The sequence below is a fragment of the Lotus japonicus genome, chromosome 2 (genome assembly GCF_012489685.1).
Source record: "Lotus japonicus ecotype B-129 chromosome 2, LjGifu_v1.2".
Taxonomy (NCBI): Eukaryota; Viridiplantae; Streptophyta; class Magnoliopsida; order Fabales; family Fabaceae; genus Lotus; species Lotus japonicus.
Window position 1 is genome coordinate 69,837,777 of NC_080042.1, and position 17,413 is coordinate 69,855,189.

Genomic DNA, 17,413 nt, shown 5'->3' on the forward strand with positions numbered 1-17,413 from the left:
TCGTGATGAACGTTCGAATCACGCAACTCGGATCTAGCACGCACATGATTTGAATCGTCATATGTAGGCTCATTGGCAAAGTAGTCGTCAATTAGCCTTCGGTTTGCTGCTGCATGATCTCTACGGACATACTTTCTACGAGGTGCACTATCTTCCAAATTTTGGTTTGGACCCAACCCTAATTGGTTGAGTATAAAAGCTTCTTCAAGTTGAGAATTTTGAAGGTATGTTGCAATATCAAAAGGATTTTCACAAGGATTCTCAAAAGGATCAAAAGGATCCATTTGTTGTGAAATTCGAAGTAGAAAGTAAGAGGTTTTGGATATTGGTACATAAATTGATCTATGAATCCATATATATAAGTAAATTGAATGGTGGACACTGACGGATTCAAAACAAGTTACCCACTAGAGTTAATAATCGGAAAAGGACTAGATTCGAATTGAGTGGAGCATATTCAAACCCAATAACCCATACACTAAAGCCGAACACTGCAGACTTGACACCACTGGCAAATTATTAAAGCAAACCTCACCGACTTGACACCACTGGCAAATTATTAAAGCAAACCCCACCGACTTGACACCACTGACAGATTCGAAACAAGTTACCCACTAGAGTTAATAATCGGAAAATGACTAGATTCGAATTGAGTGGAGCATATTCAAACCCAATAACCCATACACTAAAGCCGAACACTGCAGACTTGACACCACTGGCAAATTATTAAAGCAAACCCCACCGACTTGACACCACTGGCAAATTATTAAAGCAAACCCCACCGACTTGACACCACTGACAGATTCGAAACAAGTTACCCACTAGAGTTAATAATCGGAAAATGACTAGATTCGAATTGAGTGGAGCATATTCAAACCCAATAACCCATACACTAAAGCCGAACACTGCAGACTTGACACCACTGGCAAATTATTAAAGCAAACCCCACCGACTTGACACCACTGACAGATTCGAAACAAGTTACCCACTAGAGTTAATCGGAAAATGACTAGATTCGAATTGAGTGGAGCATATTCAAACCCAATAACCCATACACTAAAGCCGAACACTGCAGACTTGACACCACTGGCAAATTATTAAAGCAAACCCCACCGACTTGACACCACTGGCAAATTATTAAAGCAAACCCCACCGACTTGACACCACTGACAGATTCGAAACAAGTTACCCACTAGAGTTAATAATCGGAAAAGGAGTGGATTCGAATTGAGTGGAACATATTCAAACACAATAACTCATACATTAAAGCCGAACATTACAGACTTGCCATCACTGACAAATTATTAAAGCAAACACAACATACTTGACGACAACACTGACAAATGGTTAAAGCAAACACCACAGACTTGACACCACTGGCGGGTTTGACCGAATACAGACAAATACTCGATTGAAATTAATTACCAAATAGGTCTTGGGCCAACTTACTCAACAGCTCTTTCTTACGGTCATCGAGATCCTCTTCAGAACTTAGCTTGAGATACAAATTGGTTTTCATCAATTGGTTAGTTTGTTCTTGCACCATTGTTAGCTTATCAATTCGTGCAATCTCTTGAGCCTTCAAATCTTTGTATTCAACCCAAACTTTCCCCTTCTCCTCAACGACAGGTTCTTTACTTTTCTTTTTATTCTTTCTTTTAGCTGCCTCCCTACCCATTGGACGAGGAATTGATCCTATAGTGGTTGAGCCACATGCATCACTGTCGTGAGATCTCTTAGATCCACTACTTGCTGAGCCACCATTTCCTCCTACTTGACTACAAAAACGTGGTAGATCACGGAGAGCGATCCATTCTTCCATCAAAGTAAATTGAACATTCTTCCCACATGCGAATAATTCCTGCGCTTTTGCCAAAACATCATTATCCGACCAACCGCTTCCTTGTTGACGCTTAGCGGCATCATAAGCGCCAATCCATTTACCCAGTATTTTGTTCATATAATTCCAACGGTTTCGACATGCAATTCCATCACGCGGAGGATCGAATGAGCAATGCTCATTACAATACTCAGCAATATCTCTCCAAAATGTTTCTCCTTTCTGGTTTTTCCCCACAACACTGCTTGTTCCACAGTTAATCCACCCACTAATTAGCACCATATTTTGTGCAGTGTTCCATGCGGGTGCATGCGTTTTTTTGCTCTTAGGAGTGACTTCATTGACTTCATTATCAGCTGACCCGTCACCAAGATTGACTTGTGTTGAAAATTCCGGAAATTCCGGTCCATCAACACTAGGAAAATTTGCACGAACCATTGGCATATAACCACTAGACTGGGGTGTTTGAGATGGATATCTCACAGATCCATAAGATGGATGAAAGTTTGGAACAAATGATGACTGGTTCGAATACTGATTTGGATCTGGATAATAGTTTGGATTTTGAGGATGTTGGTTGGAGAATTGATGTGGGACTTGAAAATAGTTTGGATTTTGAGGACGTTGGTTGGAGAATTGATGTGAGACTTGATAATTGGTGGGATTTTGAGGACGTGGGTAAGAAAATTGATTTGGATCTTCATAGTTGTTGGGATTTTGGTTGGAAATTGGGTAGCTTGAAGAATTCTGGGTGTTGTAATGGTGATTGTTGGGATCCATTTCAAAACAAATGCTAATAGAAGGATAATAAGATGGTGAGAGAGATAATAAAGATGGGGAAAAACTTGGTTTTTTTTTCTGTGTCCAAATCTATCAAACCAAGTCTCTATTTATAGAGAAAAAAAAGTTATGAATTTTGGTAAAAAAAAAAAAAAAAAAAAAATTTCAACAAGATAATTCAGTTTAAAGTTTTTAAAAAAAAAAAATCCGGCTGGCCAATGGGACGCTGCCACGCGTCCCATCCTCACCCACTCGGTCTTCTCTCTCCTCTCCCACTGACACGCCACGCGCGTTGTCGGCGCGTGTCCTGCACGCGCCTAGCGTTCTCCAATCCGGAGCTGCCACGTGGCTCCGGATGCTCCTCTCAACAATGTTGAACGGTTTCAACATTTTCCCAACTTCAACAACATTCAACAGACCAATGCAAGGGCTAAACATGTTTCAACAACATTCAACATCAGTTTCAACAGACCATTGTACATGGTCTAAAGTGGCGATGAGGTGGGGTGTGGTCCCGCGTGATTGTCCCGTCTTGCGAGACGTTATTGATCGATCCATCTTGGTAGCAGCATATAGTTGCATTATAGGGAACTAACACCTGACCCTATGTTGTTGGATTTTAGTTATTGGTTTATTGATATCAGATTTGATGTTACATTGTTGAGGTTATTATTATCTGAGTTAATCTATGTTAAGTTGTTGATATATGAGTTGAGTTATGTTGCTAGTTTATTTACCATGCTAGGTAATTAAATTTGAATAGCATGATTTTCTCTTTTATACATGGTAATTGCATGGAGTTAACCCTTTCTGTTTGCTACTTGTTGTTTGGGCGCTTAACGCTATTAGGCGATGAAGAGCCTTCTGACGATGCTTAGCCATGCTGAGATGGAGGAGGGATAGTAACCGGCGGAGCAAGGATGGAAGAAGCTGTATAGTTTCCTCTTAGTAGTTTATGCTTTGAGTCTTCTTCGTTATCTGAAAACTCTGCTACTAAAACCCTGTTTTCGCCACTGTTTAAGTGTGCGTACTTATTTTGGAAACTTGCTTATGCTATTGTAAGACACTATTATTATATGTCGGAAACGGGTTGTTTAATTAAGACTATGTTATGTATTAAACTGTGTTTAGTTGTTTTGAAAAGGAAAAAAATTATCGTGTTTTCTTAGGATTACGAAATAGTCCTTAGACTTTGTTAGGTGACTAATGTGACTCCTCAATTGAGAAATTGGGGCGTTACAATTTTGGTCTTCTTCTTTGGAATATATGGACATCGCGCAGGATTCCATTCGATTTCCATCAAGTGTTGACGTCTGGTTTACCGCAACAGCTGGACTATGTGCATTGTCGGAATGTGCTGCAGAACCCAGCTTTACCTCGTCGAGACAGATACCACACGGTGCAGATTGGTTGGTCTCCACCTCTGCAGCCATGGGTGAAGCGTAACACTGACGACTCAGTCAGAGGATCAACGAACTTAGCGGCGCGTGGTGGGGTGTGTCGAGACAGTTTTGGGTGCTGACTTTTTGGCTTCTGCAGAAACTTGGGTACTTCCAATGTGTTGTGGGCTGAGCTGTGGGGGATTTTTTTCCAGTTATTCAGCTTGCTTAGGATCGGGGTGTGCCGCGGATAATGGTGGAAAGTGACTCTAGTGTAGTCGTGAAGCTCATCAATGAAGGCTGTGATGTTTTGCATCCTTATGGTGGGCTGATTGCTCAAATTTGGCAGTGGAAGGACAGAGCTTGGGAGTTCCAATGTGTTCATGCTTGTCGGGAGGCTAATTGTGTGGCAGATGAGCTCGCTAATATGGTGCATGATCTTGATTTTGGCATCCATATCTTGGATTCTCCTCCCCCGAGGGTGTCGAACCTCCTTATGTTTGATGTAACGGGAGTTACTTTCACACGCTCTACTCGTGTGTTGTCTTTTCGTTTTTGGGTTGTAATCCCTCCTTTCAAAAAAAAAAAAGAAATTAAATTAACAAATATGATTGATTTATATGGGTATACTTGTTATCTCTTCTAATGTAAAAAAAAATATTAATAGTTTAATATGCAATTAGTAAGTAGTGTGATGAAGAAAAATAATATTATTTCTTTCTATTGACACTCAAAAATCAGTAATGACGGTGGATACCGGTGTTTGGCACTAGTATCAACAGTTTGTCATTGAGATTTGAGAGTGATTTTGTTGATGCGGTTGATTGTTTGACTACGCACAAACCTTTCGCACATCCTTATTGTGATATGGCGCGTGGTATTCGGCGTGTGATCCTTCCTCAGATGGTGGTGAAGTTCCAATCTACCCTTCGTGAGGTGAATAATGTTGCAGAGAGCACATTCTTGATGTCTCTCTATTTGAATGTCGCAGTCTCTTGTACGCGGACGCGGTTGAGACTTTGGCTTCGCTTAGTGTTTTTTTAGTGTAGCGTTTTTACCTTTTCGGGGCTCGCCCCACCATGTTACTAAAAAAAAAACTATAATGACTACAAAGATAGTCAAAAAGATAAGTTAACACTAGTGTGTAAGAGCTAGTTGTTGGCATGTCAATCGAAGTAGCATAACTAATCGTGTAACACCCTAATTTTAAATACTGAAATAATACTCTTTTTTAATAAACTTACATTTCTATACAAAACATAGTTAATAAAACTTTGTAGAATAATGTTTCTTTCACACCTCCCTTTGAGGTGGAAAAAGGTGGAATAAGGAGAGAGATAGAAAGAAAAGAAAAAGTAAGAGAGAGAAAGTATGAGATATGATAAATGATTAAAGGAGAGAGATAAAAATAAAAATATGTGGAAATGGAATGTTTAAAAAATGAGGTGTGTCTATATCATTATTGATACAATAAAATCTTTGAAAGTACATCGACTCCATGTGCATATATGCATTGTGACCATGATCCAACTACTTAACTTGAAATGTGATCCAAATTTCTCTATAGAATCTGGAATGTCATAACCCAAAAGCATAGTGAGTAAAAATCAGTGAAATAAAAACATTTCCAACAATGACATTCCAACATACTCTCTGGAAGGTATGAAAAATTCTCTTTTAAACACTTACTCCTATAAGAAGATAAAAAAACATGACCTTACAAGTTGGTTCAAAGTGGCGCACGAGTGCTGTCTAACACCAACACTCAAGTAAGCATTCCATTTAACTGGATGAAAATACAAATACACTCTCATTCGTGAGATCAATCTCTTAGTATAAGAGGAGTATTAATTTATTATTTATTATCAGAAATAAAATCAACCAATGGGGCCATGCCCTTTGGACAATGTCAATCCCCAAACTTGGTCTCAAAGATCAAAACCATGCGACTCAAGCATGGTATCCTTTACAGCAAAGCAAACCAATGCATATCATCATTGGAAATGCACATTTCTTATGATTCTTTGTGTTTAATACCAGTTCAGTAGTTTTATTTTACTTCGGAAGAAAAGTTAAATCCACTTTATTACTTGCTAACACCACTTGCAAGGGGTGACAGTTAACAGGTATCAAACCCAGGGTAACATTCAACTCAAGGACAGATAAGTTGCAAAAGCCAACACATAAAGCAACAACATTCATAAAAAAGAGTGCATTTCAAAATATTAAAAACGGTTAGCAATGAAAATTGTAAAGCTGATCCATGTGTCTCACGTCAAACCATTTCTAATAACAGGACCATAAGAAAAACAAAGATAGCAGAATAAGGGAAGTTTCACTAACAGGACCATAAGAAAAATAAAGATAACAGAATAAGGGCTTAAGTTTCACTAATGATGTTTTCATCACCTAACAAGTGGATTGAGCACCTGCCCTGTAAATAGTATTGTTCCAGTCATCTCTTCTCTGATCACGAAAAAGAAAGGGTGGTCAGCTACGAAGTCAACCCGAGTCGGCCTTGGCGACAGACTCCTCTTTAATACTATACCCGCACTTGCTGCTGCAGCTCTAGTGCCTTCTTCATTTACTTCAATGAAAGACTTGTGAAATATGTTGGAAACATATAGGTCAGAATCCACCATTTTTCTCAAATTTGATTTGGATGAGAAAGGTAAAACCACTCCCAGCTCCTTTAGAACAACAGAAGCTTCAAACCCGAAAGAAATTTTGAATTTGGGAATCCTGAAGTCACCTACTTCCACTTTTTGACGAGGAAGCTTGGATTCGAAGAACCTAGCATTTGAAGTCAACTGCGCAACCAAAGCAGACAACCCATCTTTTGCATTTGGAAGAAAAATGTACATGAAAAACCGACGCTTATCTTCACCCTGCTTATAAGGCAAACCAAGGACTTTGAAACCATTAAAAGTACTAATGAATTGCTTCTTCTTGCTGACCATGAAGGGAACCTTGACTGAGGTGCCATTAAGAAGGTGAAAATCATAGTTTCTTGTCATTGAAGCATCAAACTTCTCAAACCATTTACCTTTAAAGTACAATGCATTTGCAAAAATGAGTCTGGTTGAGCTGTTAACTGACCTAGGATTAACAAGGTCTTTGACAAGGCCATCTGTCTCTTTCTGAACCCATAAATTAACTTCGTCCACCACTTTACCCGCCTTTAAAACCACCATCAAATTTTAAATCAATCACCAGAATATAATAACTTTATATGGTTCTTAATTTTCATACAAGCACTTCATCCCAAGATTTTTTATATTTTAACCAATCTTATTTTCACAACCATCACTGAATCATCAATTAGATAAAATACATAACAAATAAAAATGGGTTGTATACCAAAATAAAATACAGAGTCACTTTTGCTAACCTTAGAATTAAAAACAGATAAATTAGTTGGCATGGTTGCCAAGGCAGCAAGCAATTGTTTTCACTAACATACTACTAACCCTAGAATCATTCTGGTGGCAAGTGAGTAGATTTCTCTTTATTTCCATAAATTAATTAAGGCTATGAAATCTCAAATTAAAACAGAAACAGATCAATCAGAAATTTCAAAGGCATACAATAAATTAGGGTTATGAAATCTCAAAATCGGGGAGGCAGGGAAAATCAAATTATCACTGACCTTAGTAAGAAAATCAACAGAGGTCAAAGAAGCATCATAATCAGTAGCCACAAGTCGTTTGAAGGAATGATGAATAGCAAGGGATTGTTCAACCCACACACCACTAGCAAAACGGAGTTCAGGGCCGCCGACAGAAGAAGCATCAGAGCGCGCGACGGAGATGAGTTGAGAGGCGGAGGAGTTGAGATGCTCCAGGGAACTGGAACGGAGGAACGAGAGAAGCTGATCGAGTGTGGAGCCATCGGAACCAGCGGCGATTATGCTGAGCAGAACGTGAAGCGACAACGGCGAAAACACAATGTTCTTGTCTTTATTAGATTTTTTCAAGAACAAACGTTTCGCTATGGTAAGAGCAACGTCCGTTTGGCCGGTTTGTTGTTGTCGGAAGGGTTTTGATTCATTCACACTCAGTTTTTTATTAGGTTCGGACTCCTCGAATTTTATCTTTCTATCTTTTTCTTCCTTGTACTTTCTCTTTTTACCTCTCTTTTCTTTTCCTTTTACATCACCCTTTATCATATTGTTCATTCTTTCTCTTCTATTTCTATGTCACTTCAGATGTAAGTGAGAATTGAGTGTAAATATATATTTATCCTTTATTTATAGAAGAAAACCGTCTATGGTGATGCTTGAGGAATAAGTTTGTGTTTTCTAAGTGGGCCTTTAAAACACTGATTGTGATTCAATACACAATCCTTGAAGATTAAGTTTGTGTTTTCAAGTGAACCCTAAAACACTAGCTGTGATTCAATAATCAATACATGGGTGTATCTTAAATAAAATCAAATCTACGTTAATTTTGATCCATTTATATGATAATTCTAGACATAATATATCAGAATTGTATTTTCTTTTTTGAATATATCAGAATTGTGTCTGCAATTATCATAAGTACAAATAACTTTTTAATTAAGTAATCACCTAGGGATAGGAATGGAAATAGGTAGCTTCTATGCATGGTACTATAGTACTCATCTTTATACTTGCGTTTTCAAAAATTACTTATAATTACCCTCATACCTACGTCGATAGCAACTTGAGTCTTGTCCACGTACCCTTTAAATACTTATGTACATGCACTCATACCCATTACTCGCAATTTAATTAACCAAAATATGACTTTCAATATTTTCATTATCAATAAAAAAAACAAAATTATAACTACATTTAGAAAATAAAAAACATCAATTAATATACAATAAACTCAGATATTTGACAAGTAAATCATTCAACTAAGTATAACTTTTCTAAAAGACTGTATGGAGGAGTCCATAAGAGGTTCAAGTTTCATTTATGTGCTAAAAGACCTCTTTGTTAAAGTTGTGAGATGAATGAAATCTTTGAAAATGGGGGCAAGTTGCTGATTTAACAGCTCTTACAAGTTATATATACAATTATACACTACCGGAAATAGTATACTGGTTTTAGCGACAAATTTGTTTTGCCAGCATTTTATGTAAAAAATTGTAAATATTTTAGAAAGTGGCGATTGGTCATTAATAAGTCCAGGATAGCGGCAATTAATGACAAAAGCAAAAAAAATAAAATAATTCACTTCCCCCTAAATTGTGACTCTCTTCCTCTTCGTTGTTGGTCTCGTCGGCGTCGCTACCTCTTTTCTTCCCCCTTTTTGGTCCTTGCTCTTCCCTCTCTCTCAACCTGTTTCCTTCTATTATCGGCGGCGACGTCCGAGTCGGTCGCGGCCACATCGTCCTTTCCACGCCCTCCGCCGCCGGCGAAGCATCCCCGCAGCAACGATCCAGTTCTCCCAGATCGGATGAACTCGTAGTTACCCTAGCACCGTCGCCGACGTTCGAGAAATTATAGCACTGCAAAGATAAGAGGAACGGTGTTCTGGTTATTTGATTGAGTTCAGGTTCTCGATTTCATTTCGGCGTTTGATACTTGTTTCAGATTTTGAGTTGCATTTGATTGAGTTCAGATTCTAATTGCATTTCCATTTCCATTTCCATTTCGTTTCTGCATTTGATTCTCATTTTAGGTTTTGTGGATTTTGACTGTTTGTAGGCTTTGGAGTGGCTTGGATCAAATAAGATCTTGGAAATGAGGAAAATTGGTATGCCTCAGAAATTATTCACAATTGATATTGTCTGTCTCATTTTGAGAAATTCTCAATTTTCTTGTTTGATGAAATGCTGAGATTTATATCATTTCCTTGCTAATTGTCAAGTCTATGATCAAATCACTATTGATTGTGTTCCACTCTAGTTTTGGTTGCTGATTATGCCCGACTTGTTTTCTATCTGGCAGCAGCTACAGTTGATGGGATGGAAAAACTTGTGTGCAGAAATTGCGGGGGAAGTAGTGTTGTGTTGTGTAAGTTCTGATGAAACTGTTTCCTTTGTGGTGATCTCTTAACTACATGATTTGAACTATACTTCTTCATTTTATATGCTCAACAATTCACATGTAAATCTTCAGAGAGAAGATATGAAAATTTCCATAATTATAAGTCTTGGTAGACCTTGTTTCTTTAAGAGAGTGAGACTTCTTGAAACTATGAGGAATATTATAGAGATCCATGACCATAAGCAAATCAGGTTATTGAGATGATTAATCTTTAAAAAGCTTTGCTAGTCCATCCTACTTCAAAACTATAGTAATTACAGTATTGGATAAAGCACCCTGGTTTAATAACACCTAACTAAACCAAGTTCCTAGCTATAAATTCTATAATGAATCTGATTTGTTCTTGGACCGGTTAAGAATATGATTGTTTCACTTTCCATAGTATTACCCAAAACCATGTTTGGAACATTTTATCAATCTGGAACCAGCATATGTGACTTTTATTTTGGAGTATTTGAGATGTGATTAAGAACAGAACTATTAGCGCAACTCTAGCTATTGGAGATGGAGCAAATGATGTTGGAATGCTCGAAGAAGCAGAATGGGTTGGTATCAGTGTTGTCTAAGGAATGCAGGTAAATTGGCAATATCCTTCAAACAATTTTCTTTGTTTTTTCTCTTACCTTTCTATAACCATAAACCTGAATTTGCATTTTTTTTAGCTTGCAGAGCCATAGACCCCTACCCTCTCAACTACTACCTGATTTATTTGCATTTGCTTTTGTTTTGCAGAAAATCAAGCACCCTAACTACAAAGGAAAATGGAGAACCCAATGGATAAGTAATCGAAGTTTGTTCAGTGTCTATATGTATATCCAGGTTCTTTGTCTTAATTTTGTATAGATTTCAGACTTTCATATGCACTAGTAAATGCTTAACTTTCGTATGTAGTCTCAGCTTGAATTGTACTTAAAGTTTCTAGCAATACTTTGTACATTAATTTAGTTCTATCCCATACCTTTGATTCAAAGAAGGCCATCATACAAGGGTTTATGCTAAGAAGTGGTGTTAGTGAGTGTGTATTTTTATGTGCCACATTCAATTGTTGACTTTTGGAGTTTATTTTATTTTGCACCATGATCTGAATCCACCAAGGCCTTTTCTTTTTTGTAAGCTCCCTTGGGAAGCTACCAAAGCACTATTATTTGCTGAAACTATCCAAATGCACATTATGACTAATACTACTTCATAATTGCAGATTTTGATTGCTTTTGCCCCTCAAAGTTCCTACATTAAGGTTAGACTATGAAATATGCTTCACTGGTCGATGGTTGGTTGAATTGTGGAGTTATAGTCATGAAACAGTATTCATTTGTTGGCTTGTCAACTGTATGTATTCTATTTGTTGAGGACCACTTCGTGCATTACTAATTTGATGTCTTTAAACAAATTCTGATTTTGAAAAATCAAAAGAAATATATTTCTTCTGCTATATTTATTCAACTGTAACTTGGCTTGCAAGAGTTTCTTCTGGAAAAGCTGGTACATTGAATGACAGGTTCAGTTTACCTTATTGGGAGCCATTTGATGGATAAGTCTGGAAGAAGACTTCTTATAACCGTAAATCTATTTTCAAGAACTCATTTATAAATGCTCTATAAAAGAAAAAGGATTAAGAACCTATATGTTTAGCAAAGTTCTTGTATATATGCAGGTTTCCCCAAGTTGGACATTCTTGGACAGCTTTATTATCGAAATTCACCTTCTTGACATCATGAATCAGAATCAAGGCTTATTGCTTGAGTGGGTGCCAACATTAGAAATTGCTGGTGTGTTGGTGAGATAGCGCGCAACTATACAGTCATTTTATAGTTGATAGTTTAACTATACAGTCTTTAAATTCCAGCTTGACTTGAAATTCTTTGATTTTTTTCATTCTTGTAATCATAATATATAACAGCATTTTCTATTGGGTTGGGGACTGTTCCTTGGATGTTAATGTCTTGAGGTATGTATCATTTGACACCGAAATTGTATTGGTATGTAGCTAGACTCTTCTGGCATATCTGTATTATTAAACAAAAGCTAGTAAAATTTGAAATGATAGTTATCTGAATATGTTTTTGATGTGTTCTTTATCAAGAGATGTAACCTGTTTTTTACTTCTGATTTTCAGATCACCTACACTTTTTTTTTTGTAAGCAAAAGAAATAATATAAGAAGTGATACTAGGGGGTATCACAACCCAAAGAAAACAAAAAATGAGGATGAGACTAAACTAACAAACCAGCATAGCAAAACTCAGCAGAGGCATAGTCTGCGAGTAGGAAAAACCATGCGACTCGCACCTTCGCGTCTTCTCTATCTGGAGGTTATACTATATTTTTATCATAGCATCAAATCTGAAGATGGACATAATAGTAGCTAGAAATGCATTAGACTATACTTGCAATTCTACTGACCATCTTCAACCAACATGTGGTACAAGTGTCTACACACACTTCATATCATATGATCAAAGATAGTAAGTTTTTTTTTAAAGAAACATAAGAAATTTTATTAGATAGAAAGAAGCTTGGGCACAAGGCTTACCCAAGTAGTCCACTAGGAAACAGAAACAATTTTTTTTTTCTTCTCAAAAGCTCTAAAAAAATGTTTTTCTCTTAAAAAATATATAATTTTGAAATAAGCATAATATATACTTTGGTAATGTTGATGTTATCACCCAAAATCCTAAGTCGTATCCGACGCACAGACTACCACTCATTCCCTGAGTGTATCATATGCATATTTGTTATTAATTTATTATATGTTATCACAAATAAAATCAACCAATGGGGCCATGCCGTTTGGATATTGTCAATCCCTAACTTGGTCTCAAAGATCAAAACCATGCGACTCAACCACGGTATCCATTACAGCAAAGCAAGCAATGCAAATTTCTTCATTGAAAATGTACATTTCTTATAATTCTTTGTGTTCAATACCATTTGAGTAATTTTATTTTACTTCAGAAGAAAATTTTAATATACTTTATTAATTACTTGCTAACCCCACTTGCAAGGGGTGACAGTTAACAGGTATCAAACCCAGTGTAACATTCAACTCAAGGATACAAAATCCAACACATAAAGCAACGACATTCATAAAAAGAGTGCAGTTCAAAATATTAAAAACGTTTAGCAATGAAAATAGTAAAGCTGATCCATGTGTACCATTTTCGTAAATCCTAAGTCACGTATCAAACCATTTCTGATAACAGGACCATAAGAAAAATAAAGATAGCAGAATAAGGGCTTAAGTTTCACTAACGATGCTATCATCATCCAGTAAGTGGATTGAGCACCTGCCCTACAAATAGTGTTGTTCTAGTCATCTCTTCTCTAATCACGAACAAGAAAGGGTGGTCAGCTACGAAGTCTATCTGAGTCTTCGGCCTTGGCGACGCACAAAGCATTGCTCTTCCTGCGCTCGCTGCTGCAGCTCTGGTGCCTTCTTCATTTACTTCAATGAAAGACTTGTGACATATCTTGGAAACATATAGGTTAGAATCCACCATTTTTGTTAAATTTGCATCCGTTGAGAAAGGTAAAACCACTTCTAGCTTCTTAAGAACATCAGAGGCTTCAAACCCTAAAGAAATTTTGAATTTGGGAATCCTGAAGTCACCTACTTTCCCTTTTTCACGAGGAAGCCTGGATTCGAGGAACTCAACATTTGAAGACAACTGCTCAACCAAAGCAGACAGTCCATCTTTTGCGTCTGGAAGAAAAATGTACATGGAAAACCGACGCATATCTTCACCCTGCTTATGAAGACCATGTTTATAAGGCAAACCAAGGACTTTGAAACCCTTAAAAGCACTAATGAACTGGTTCTTCTTGTTGACCATGAAGGGAACCTCAACTGAGGTGCCATTAAGAAGGTGAAAATCATAGTTTCTTGTCATTGAAGCATCAAACCTCTCAAACCATTTACCCTTGAAGTACAATGCATTTGCAAAAATGAGTCTGGTTGAGTTGCTAACTGACCTAGGATTAACAAGGTCTTTGATAAGGCCATGTGTCTCTTTCTGAACCCATAAATTAACTTCATCCGCCACTTCACGTGCCTTTAAAACCACGCTCAAATTTAAAAATCAGTCATCAGAATATAATAAATTTATATGATTCTTAATTTTCATACAAGCATTTCAACCCAAGATTTTTTATATTTTAACCAATCTTATTTTCACAACTATCACGTAATCATCAATTAGATAAAGTACATAACAAATAAAATAGGGTTATTCCAAAACAAAATACAAAGTCACTTTTGCTAACCTAAAATACAAAATCAAATTATCACTGACCTTATTGCGGAAATCAACAGAGGTCAAAGAGGCCTTATAATCAGTAGCCACAAGTTGTTTGAAGGAATGGTGAAGAGCAAGAGATTGTTCAACCCACACGCCGCTGGCAAAACAGAGTTGAGGGCCGCCGCCGACGGAGGAAGCATCAGAGCCCGCGACAGAGATGAGCTTAGAGGCGGAGGAGTTGAGATGGTCGGTGGAATCCGATCCGAGGAAGGAGAGAAGCTCATCGAGTGTGGCGCCATCAGAACCGGCGGCGATTATGCTGAGCAGAACGTGAAGCGATAATGGCGAAAACACAATATTTTTGTCGTTGTTTGAATTTTTCAAGAACAAACGTTTTGCGATGCTAAGAGCAACGTCGGTTTGGCTTCTGTCTCGGTTGGGCTTCTCATTCGTCGCAGATTCAGATTCTTTGAAATTTCTCTTCCTATTTCTCTTTTCTTTTCTTCCCGATTCTTCGAACTTTCTCTTTCTATTTTTCTTTTCTTTTCCTTTTACATCATTCTTCATCATATTGTTCATTCTTTTCATTCTTTCTCTTCTATCTCTATACCACTTTAGATGTAAGTGAAAGTTGAGTGCTAATCCTTGTTTATCCTCTACTTATAGAAGAAAACCGGTGATGCTTGGTGAATAAGTTTGTGATTTCTAAGTTAGCCCTAAAATACTTTTTTTTTGTGCATCGGAAAATAGCCCTAAAATACTAATTGTGATTTAATACATAAGTGTATCTTAATCAATTAATCATAAAATCAAATCTCCACTAACCTTGCTCAATTTATATGATTCTAGAAATAATATACATCAGAATTGTATCTTTACAATTATCATAAATATAAATAACTTTTTACTCAAAAAATGAAAAAATATAAATAACTTTCTTATTAACTCTCAAGCAATTTTGCTTCAACCATAAGTTTTTAGTTATTAGTTCTTACCACTATTCATTTGGTCCCACCAACCACATTATTTATACTTTTTAGTTTTTATTTTCATAAAGTAATAAAACAAACTCATAAAGTAATAAAATAATTTGGATGAGAGAGAAAAAATAATTGTTTATGCTAAGAACTCAAAAAGTAAAACTCCTTATATAAGAATTGAGTTCTTATTTTTAAGAACTAAAAACTTCATGTCAGCACCTCCAATGGTTAAGAACTCAGTTCTTAGTTCTTCACTTAAAAATAAGAACTAAGAACCTTGCATTGAAGATGCTTTAAGAACAAAACAATTTTTTCATAGTTGACAATTAATAGGGAAGAAATGTAATATTAAGTAGAGAAAAAGAAGGCGCACTGACAGTGTAAACTTGTTTTACACATGCACTCAATTGATTCCGCCACATCAACAATTTATTTATTTACTAATTAAAATTAAAAAGATTTATAACCACTTACTCTTATATGACATAATGTGATTGGACGTCAGCGTAAAATTATTGTGAATTTCGTTCCAATTCAATAATATATTTACTTCTCTAATCATTGCATTGAAAAGTCACTTTTGAGCTTTTGAAATAATGCAAGCAATGGGAAAATAAACATGGCCAGCCAAGTTGGCTCAAAGGGGCGACCGATAGCTGTCTAACACATAAGTAAACATTCCATACAACTGGATTCAAATACAAACACACTCTCATTCGTGAGATCAATCTCTTCTGAAGATAACAGAAGGAGGAAGACACTGATGGTTGCTTTCTTTCCTTGAAATCTGATATCATTCCCTGAGTGTATCATATGCGTATTTGTTATTTATTTATTTATTATTTAATATTTATGATCAGATCCCTTTGGATATTGTCAATCCCAAACTTGGTATTACGGATGGCAATGGGTAGGGTCTGGGTAGGATACTATAGTACTCATTCCCATACTCGCGTTTTAAAAAATTACCCGTACTCGTTCCCATACCCGCGTGGGTAGCAACTTGAATGCCCGTCCCCGTACTGGGTACCTATATGTCCGTACCCGTGCCCATTACCCGCAATTTAGCTAACTAAAATATATTTTTCACTATTTTTGTTAATAGAAAACAAAAAATACAACTAACTTTTTAAATAAAAAACACTAATATAAATACAAAAGATTATCTACGTAACAAATAAAATCATTCAACTAAGAATATATTATTTTAGAACGAATAAGCAAGAAAGATATAACTTAATTTTTTATTTTGGATTTATAATATAGTCCTAAAGTTGTAGGTTATTAACTTACTAATTTTAAAAATAAATTGGAGTAAATTAACAATGATTATGAATACTTTAAATAGTCACCTATTTTTTAAAATAAGTAAGTTTGAAAGCTATAGCTTAAGTGAATTTGTTCATATAATACTAAATAATAATAATAATAAATGTGTGTGCGGGTAGTACCCATACCCGCACCCATACCCAATACTTTTTTGCGGGTAATTACCCATACCCAACCCCATACCCATCTAGCAGGTTTTTACCCTACCCATAGTGGGTATTTTTTGCGGGTACCCTATGGGTCCGAGACCCATTGCCATCCTTACTTGGTATCCAATCCATTACAGCAAAGCAAACCAATGCACATTTTTAATTTTATTAAAATTTTGATTTACAGAAAAATGTAAAAAAAGGGATTTGATGGGTATGATCCACGGTTTATTCTTATATGCATCATAAAATCTCAGGAATTTAAATAAAAAACGAAAAAATTGAGCAAGTACGAGAAATTGGCCTCGCTCCGCTTTATTAAAAGCAAGGACCACTACGGGAGGTAAAACCAAGGAAATGACCTATGGAAGTCGGGGCTCGTCCCCGGTCAATATTGGATCAAATAAGATAGGGTCGTAGCACTGACCTATTCTTTTTTTTATTCAATACAATAGGGGAAAAGATCGTAAAATTTCCTACCGCGAGACAACAGAAACTCTCAACGGATCCTCCGCGCGCTGGGCATACCTCTTCCTTCTGTGGGTCTTTCTCGTGGCGGGAACAGAACAACAGGGAAAGACCCGACCGACCTGCCCAAGGCTTGAGGGCGAGCTTTATTTAAGAGAGAATGGGGAGTGAATCGAAAGGCTTCCATTTTCGTTCTTGGTTTTTTTGGGCTTGATGACCCGAGGTTTATTCT

General features: G+C 36.7%; 2 protein-coding genes across 2 annotated transcripts; both read right to left on the reverse strand.

Annotated features, from left to right (window-relative positions):
• Nucleotides 1–6,183: 6,183 nt before the first annotated feature.
• On the reverse strand, nucleotides 6,184–8,187 carry LOC130739151 (serpin-ZX-like). The gene is made up of 2 exons (XM_057591390.1): nucleotides 7,649–8,187; nucleotides 6,184–7,178 (listed from the first exon to the last, which is right to left on the reverse strand). Exons 1-2 carry the CDS (start codon nucleotides 8,174–8,176, stop codon nucleotides 6,405–6,407), a joined length of 1,302 nt encoding a protein of 433 aa, XP_057447373.1. The 5' UTR covers nucleotides 8,177–8,187; the 3' UTR covers nucleotides 6,184–6,404.
• Nucleotides 8,188–13,280: 5,093 nt separating this feature from the next.
• LOC130736947 (serpin-ZX-like) lies at nucleotides 13,281–15,664 on the reverse strand (the record flags this gene model as incomplete). The annotated part of the gene is made up of 3 exons (XM_057588724.1): nucleotides 13,281–14,069; nucleotides 14,310–14,682; nucleotides 15,639–15,664. Coding segments are annotated over 3 exons (1,188 nt in total), but the record flags the coding sequence as incomplete, so codon positions are not given.
• Nucleotides 15,665–17,413: the final 1,749 nt, after the last annotated feature.